Source organism: Chiloscyllium plagiosum, chromosome 31 (assembly GCF_004010195.1).
Source record: "Chiloscyllium plagiosum isolate BGI_BamShark_2017 chromosome 31, ASM401019v2, whole genome shotgun sequence".
Taxonomy (NCBI): Eukaryota; Metazoa; Chordata; class Chondrichthyes; order Orectolobiformes; family Hemiscylliidae; genus Chiloscyllium; species Chiloscyllium plagiosum.
The window spans coordinates 5,892,068-5,899,611 of record NC_057740.1 but is presented as its reverse complement, the minus strand read 5'-3'; the positions used below and the strand labels follow the sequence as shown (position 1 = coordinate 5,899,611).

At 44.5% G+C, this 7,544-nt stretch overlaps 1 protein-coding gene across 1 annotated transcript in view; it reads right to left on the bottom strand.

Moving 5' to 3' along the window:
- LOC122565541 (cysteine proteinase 4-like) overlaps window positions 1-7,544 on the bottom strand; it is a 90,745-nt gene that overhangs the window by 64,332 nt on the left and 18,869 nt on the right. Inside the window, exons 5-7 of the mRNA XM_043721596.1 lie at window positions 6,318-6,440; window positions 4,297-4,449; window positions 385-613 (exon numbers count right to left, since the gene is read on the bottom strand). Of these exons, the coding sequence (XP_043577531.1) occupies window positions 385-613; window positions 4,297-4,449; window positions 6,318-6,440 (505 nt within the window). The remainder of the gene's footprint in view (window positions 1-384; window positions 614-4,296; window positions 4,450-6,317; window positions 6,441-7,544) is intronic.

The window sequence follows — 7,544 nt, the reverse complement described above, 5'->3', positions numbered from 1 at the left end:
CTAGTTGCTCAGGCACATTTTGCCAAGTTGTATCTGTAGTCACCTTTCCCCAAAATTAACCAAAACACTTGGAATGTGTAGGCCCAAGTGCCCTCTCCATCGGGGCTCGACTCAAAAATAGGTAGTTTAGCTGACAGTGGTCAATTAAAGTAATCCTCCTGCCTCATCTCACACCAATATATTAGTCTGGGCTGGATTTGAACCTATGGTTACAAAGGGTTGAAGGGCAGCATCTAACCCATAGCAACAACCCAACCACTTATGAATATTGCTGGACCTACAAAGAACTTATTCAAGTGTCAATAAAACAAATAGTATCTGTAATATACAACGAGACAATCATTGTAAGATTAATCCAGCGGAGTCAAAAAGAAATGGATTTACTCACTTGGCCGGTGTATGGGTATCCAGTCTCAGAATCAATCCCGTTGTTTTCATGTACATATAAGAAGGCATTTTCCATCCATCCACCACCACAGCCTTGATTCCCCTGTGGTCCTGAGCAATCCACCAGGTTCTGCTCACTCAGTGGGATGAGCTTTCCTGTCTTTTTAAAGGTCTGTCCCTCCAATGCTCCCGTTGAACTGAAAGCCCAGCATGAGCCACAGCTACCCTGAAAACACACACAATTTCACAGCTTCAGAAGAGGAGAAACTTTCCATTTTATTACAAAATCCACCACAGTTTAAACATCACTTGGCCGTCGCTGTTTCAAAACCTTGCCATTAGGTTTGCGACCAAATCAGGTGTCATCCAGAAAATGAGCCATTTTGAGGATAGCATCACGGACATGCAACCAATGGGTTTCTTGTTCCTCAATCTAAAACTCTCCCATTAAACAAAAAAGACAGAGTTAGAGATTCATATGCTCTGTTTCCACGTTGTATGACCCTTTGGTCTAAGCAGACCATGCTCGCAAACTAAACTAGTCCCACCTGCCTGCACTTGGCCCATATCCCTCCAAACACTTCTTATTCCTGAACATATCTAAATGTCTTTTAGACACTGTGATTGTCCCCACATCCACCACTTCCTCGGGAAGTTCATTCCACACACGAACCACTCAAAAAAAAACCCTTGCCCTTCAGGTCCTTTTTAAAGTCTTTCTCCTCTCACCTTAAGAATATGTCCCTTAGTCTTTAAATCCCCCACCCTAGGGAAGAGATACCTGCCAGTCACCCCCCTCATGATTTTATAAACCTCTAAGATCATCCCTTAACCTCCAGTGAAAAAAGTCCCAGCCTATTATGGGCGGCACAGTGGTTAGCACTGTTGCCTCGCAGCGCCAGAGACTGGGGTTCAATTCCTGCCTCAGGTGACTGACTGTGTGGAGTTTGCACATTCTCCCCGTGTCTGCGTGGGTTTCCTCCGGGTGCTCCGGTTTCCTCCCACAGTCCAAAAATGTGCAGGTTAGGTGAATTGGCTATGCTAAATTGCCCATAGTGTTAGGTGAAGGGGTAAAATGTAGGGGTTGTGGGCCGGTGTGGACTTGTTGGGCTGAAGGGCCTGTTTCCACACTGTCAGTAATCTAATCTATATAATACCACATGGTCAATGTTCAACATTCTCCCTATCCAGCCTCCCCTTACAAATCAAACCCTCCATTCCCAGCAATATCCTGGTAAATCTTTTCTGAACCCTCTCTGGCTTAACAATATCCTTCCTTTAACAAGGTGACCAGAACTCGGAAAGATTCAATAACCTGTGGTCTCACTGTTGTACTGGTCTTGGCCCAGATTGTCAGTGCATTGGCTGAGGAAAGTCTATCAAATGGTGGGGAGGAAGGTGTGTTGGGATTCAAGTCCAGGATTTTCTGTCAATCTGGTATTAAGGTTCAGGTGCCAGCCTACAAGTAGTGCTCCTGCCCTTCTCCACACCACTGTGGGAAGTTCCATAATGTTGACAGAGTTGGACCCATCTCATTTGTAGGCACTGTTAGGAAGAGGAGCCGTGAATGTCACGGGAGCCTCATACCAAAGGCTAAATCAAAGTAGAAAAATGTGGTGCTGGAAAAACACAGCAGGCCAGGCAGCATCCATAAGCCCGAAACGTCGATTCTCCTGCTCCTCGGATGCTGCCTGGCCTGCTGTGTTTTTCCAGCACCACATTTTTCAACTCTGGTACTCCAGCAACTGCAGTCCTCACTTTCTCCTATCTGAACCAAAGTAGCTATGATGTGGAGGTGTTGGACTGGGATTGGCATAGTTAAAAATCACACAACACCAGGCTACAGTCCAACAGGTTTATTTGAAGTACAAGCTTTTGGAGCATTTCTAACAACTAGCTCCCTGACAAAACAGCAGTGCTCCGAAAGCTTGTAATTCCAAATAAACCTGTTGGACTACAACCTGGTGTTGTGTGATTTTTAACTTAAACCAAAGTAGTACAGCTATCTGCTCCTGCACTCTTGACTGACAAACCATTTGTTTTGAAATTGGAAAAAATAATGAGTTTCATTGGGCTAAGTACTTGGAGATATTTTAAACAGCTGAACTCATAATGAGTGGCAGAATGCATATACAAAATTTGATGAAACACAACTCAAAAGCAGCCTTCTGTACACAGTCGGATTGACAGTTTTAAAAGGGGTTATCAAATGATTATCTGTATTTCATGTGGTTACTGAATAAATTATCTTCATTGGTACAACTGAATAACCAATGGAGGGGACGAAATAACTGCACAGAGGACAGTAACCCACTCACCAAGTCACCCTTTATTTGCTAGTACTGAGCTGTAGCCAGCCAGTTCAGAGTCAGTTGCCTGAACTGGTTATGTTGGTCGGCCTGGACTTTCTGATTGGAGTCATTAACCTGGGCCAATCAAGTATCTGGCAGTAAAAAAGTGAGGACTGTAGATGCTGGAGATCAGAGTCAAGAGGATGGTGATGGAAAAGCACAGCCAGTCAGGCAGCATCCGAGGAGCAGAAGAATTGACATTTCGGGCATAAGCACTTCATCAGGAATCCTGATAAAAGGCTTAAGCGTCAATTCTCCTGCTCCTCGGATGCTGCCTGACTGGCTGTGTCTTTCCAGCACCACACCCCAATCAAGTATCTCATAGCCAACAAGTTCTACCTGGTTTAAAAGACGTCAGTTGTTTTCAGGGCTCAGTTTTACTTTGGAATGAAATGTGCTCTACAAGTTCATTATTTTCACATCCATTTCAAGAACTTCTCCATCACACTCCCGTCTTATACGATCCTCCTCAGAATCATACCTGGTGAACCAGCAGGCCTGATCCAATCTCCCTGTGAATATACGGAGGATAGGACACCCATAACAAACATGGATCATCTCTTGACTCTACTTCCCATCTCTTTCATGAAAATTAGGCCTCAATTGTAGGATTTTGGCAGCAAAACCCAATGAGTTTATGTCCTGATTTATTAATCAAATGCTCAAATCTCTGTCAATCTACGCATAGCTCCTTCCTTTCATCAATTGTATCATTCCCCTAATTATATGGAGTCTGATGTTCCATATGCACAGTGAGATTTGAACCAAACAAATCCCAAAGATCATAAATTAAGGATTCTTTATTCCAAGAGCATCAGGTCATTACAAATATTAAAGAAAATGAAGGTTATACAAGGAAGTATTTACAGAATGTACAGGGAATGAAGCCTGTGGTTTACATTGGGCTAAGAAATCCTTTATCCTGTCTGCACCTTCTTCTCACAAGGCCTTGTTTCCCCCAAAGACATCTTTTCTCCCCCCTCCCCAGACAGTCAGTCAGTTTGACTGCTCCAGTTGCACTCCCTCACCATCACCACCTGCTGGTGGGAGGTCCCAGCACAACTGTTCAAGCTCCCCAGCTCAGCACTTGTCCTCACTGTCACTACGAACTGATGCACGTTCCGGTACAAGTGGAATGTCAGCATTAAAACTAAAAGGTGGGGCTTGCATTACTTCCTTCAGCAGGACTCCACACTTACCAGAAGATTCTGTTGGATATATGGCACCAGAAATAGCCCAACTAGTCCAAGCGAATATTTATGCTGGAATCAAATCTCCACCCATCTCTTCTATAAATTTACCATTGCAGCATCCTATTTCCTTTACCTTGGCAGTCTTGTCCATTTTCCCTTAAATAAAGCCACTCTATTCACATATTTTGGATTGTAACCCGGGTAGACCTTCCTAAACACCATCAGACTGAAGTCACTAAAAATAAACTGAAGATCAGGAACGCGTAAAACAGGTCGATCCAAATTGTCCGTGCAGCCACACTTCTGCCTACCATTGATAAGGAATCAGTTCTCCAATTTATTCTTCAAATGAAACTCTTTTGTACCTGGTTCTTCACTGGAGTGACATATCCCTCATCTCGCCAGTCGACACTCTTGGGAATCTCAGCCAGCTCAGGGATCCTTGAAAGTGGTCTGGACGAGTTCCTGGGTTTAAAGTGCCGGAATCCATTCATCTGCTCATTGAACTCCTCCAAGGTCTGAAAGATGACAAGATCCCCCAGAAAGGGGTCAGCGTCAAATCGACAGAAAGAACCAAAATCGGAGTTAAGAGTTCCCAAAACGTCCTCAGGAAAACCCATTTTGCGAGCTGCTGGGAGAACATCCCCAGCCCTCCATGAAGCAACAAGAAAACAAAAGTGTGAAATTACTGTGAAATCCAAACAGTCCTGAAGCGCTACTTCAGAACATAGGAGCATTCCCGACCCCATCATCCAAAAGGTGGGCAGGACTCCCATCCTGACCAATCACAGTCCCACAACCATATAATAATTGAGGATCAAACCCCACCCCTCACTGTCTGCACCAATGGGGGAACTGTAAAACTTTACCCAAGGAGACTATACAGTTTGCGCCCTGTCTTTGGCAGAGTGGTCCAGTTTGGCCCAAACTCCTGGCCTATAAAGCTTTCCCCTTCCAGCATCTGTCCAGGTTCCTTCGTGAAAATTGGTTTCCAACACTCAACTCAGGAATTGCATCCCAAGTCATAACTCGGATTTAAGGTAACATGATGCAGAGATTCTATGTCCCTTGGATTTTGGACTTTTCTGCTACTGGAAACAGTTTTTCGATACTCACTCTTCATAAATACCTCGTCTAAATATATTCCCCTCTAAAAGGGGAGCAACTCCAGCTTCTCCTGTCTCTTCACTGCCCACATCCCCGGTACCAATCTAGTCAACTTCTTCTGTGCCCTCTCCAAGGCTTTGAAAAGGGCCCAGTCTTCCATTCTAGGAGTGCAGGGAGGGAAAAAGCATGCCTGACCCTCTTGGCCCACAAGCAATCCGAAGAAGGCAGTCAACTTATCAAAAGATAAATCCTTGCCTCTCTTTAGTTGCTGAACTTCCCATGACCTAGACCAAAGTTAAATATGGAAACTTGATTAAATGAGAGTCATGTAACAATTATAATTTTTACATTTTTTAACATATTATGTATCTATAACATACATATGGGGGTCAGTTTAGCTTGGATGGCTGGTTTGCAATGCAGTGTGATGCCAACAGTGGGTTCAATTCCCACACCAGCTGAGGTTACCACAAAGGACTCTCCTTCTCAACCTCTCCCCTCGTCTCAGGCATGATGACCCTCAGTTTAAAACACCACCAGTCATCTCTCTCTGATGAGAACATGGCCCCTATGGTCTGGTAAGACTGTGGCAACTTAACTTTTTTAAATTCATTAAAAGTATCAGAAGACTTAAAGAACACACTTATTTGGTTGCTCAGCCTCCCCCATCCCATTCTGATGACAAACCAATTAAACCCAAAATTGAAACGGGTTTCAAATTTTAAAAACTTTTCACAAGTCACCAGGTCCAAACCTTTCTATTTCTGGGATTTAACATCAGGTTTAGATGGGCACCAATATTCTGAGGAAGTACTTTGCTACAGCTCTAATTCTGTCTGCTGTTCACTAATCACTCCCATAGTCTGCTGCAGATTATTTTCCCCATCAGATTTTTTACCTCAATATTTCATAATGCTAAAGGAGAGGGAGGAATGGTGGATCAGTGGTGAGTACTGCTACCTCACAACACCAGGGATCCAGGTTCAATTCTACCCTTGGCTAACTGTGTGCACTTTGCATGTTCTCCACATTTTTGTGCGAGTTTGCTCTGATTTCCTCCCCCAGACCAAAGATGTGCAGATTAGGTGAATTGGTCATGCCAAATTACCTGTTGTGTCCAGGCAGGGTGTGCTAGCTATGGGAAATGCAGGGATAAGGCTGAGGGTATGGATCTGTGCGGATAGGGTAGGTGTGGACTTGATGGGCTGAATGGCCTGCTTCCACACTAAGGATTTTAATCTACTCAAAGCCTTTCCCAGCTTAATACATTCTCACTTACCATGTCTCCAAAGTGGTTCATTTTAAGATTAAAGCTGTGTTTACCCAGCGAGTACTCCAAGTTGTGATTTTCAATAAATCTAAAGTTTTTCTCCCACACCATTCTCCGAACACCTTCTTCATTCTGAGGAAAAAAATAGTTACAAAATTGATGACTTCAGTCAGTTTGAAAGGTGAAAAAGATTTTCCTCAAATCCTCTCTGAACCTCCTACCCTTCACCTTAAAATTACACCCCTTGTTAGTTGGAACAACCAATAAGGGGAATGGCTGCTTTCGACTCTGCCCCTCACAATGTTATACACCTCTAATCAGGCCCCTCTCAGCCTTCGCTACACTAAAGAAAACAACTAGAGCTTATCCAGTCTCTCTTCATTGCTAAGCTGCTCAGTCTCAGGCAACATCCTGGTGGATTTCCACTGCACTATTGCAATCACAGCTTTCCCACTGTGTGGTGACCAGAATGTTGGAATCTGACACATAGGAAAAGGTTTACAATTGTTGGAGGTCAGTGACCTCAGCTCCAGGACATCTCTGCAGCAGTTCCTCAGGGTAGTGCCCTCCACCCATCCTCAGCTGCTTCATCAATGGCCACCCCTCCATCAAAAGGTGAGAGGTGGGGATGTTCGCCAATGAATGTTCAACACCACTCAACTCCTCAGACACCGAAGAAGTCCATGTTGAAATGCAACAAGATCTGAACAATACCGAGGCTTGGGCTTACAAGTGGCAAGTACCATTTGTGCCACACAAATGCCAGGCAATGACCATCGCCAACAAGAGACAATCTAATCACCACCCCTTGATGTTCAATGGTGATACCATCACTGAATCGTCCGCTATCAACATCCTTGGAAGTCACCATTGACCAAAAACTCTACTGAACCTGCCACAAAAAGACAGTGGCTACAAGAGCAGGTCAGGGGCAAGGAATACAGGGAAGTGATGGCCAAGTGGTATTATTGCTAGACGGTTAACACACAAACACAGCCAATGCCACCACCCAAGATGGGAGTCATGGAATGGAGATACACAGTGCCACATCCTCCTGCGGGAGGACATCAGGAGGCAGCTCCAGGGCACAAAAACAAAAGAAAAACGTGACCGGAGCTGGAAAGACAATGCTGAAGCAGTGTGGATGTGGCTGGACCTGCCCCATGAGCCCATACCCAGCCAAGCTCTGCAGTGAGGAACCAAACACCATCTCCGCCATCTTGAAATATCGTGGAT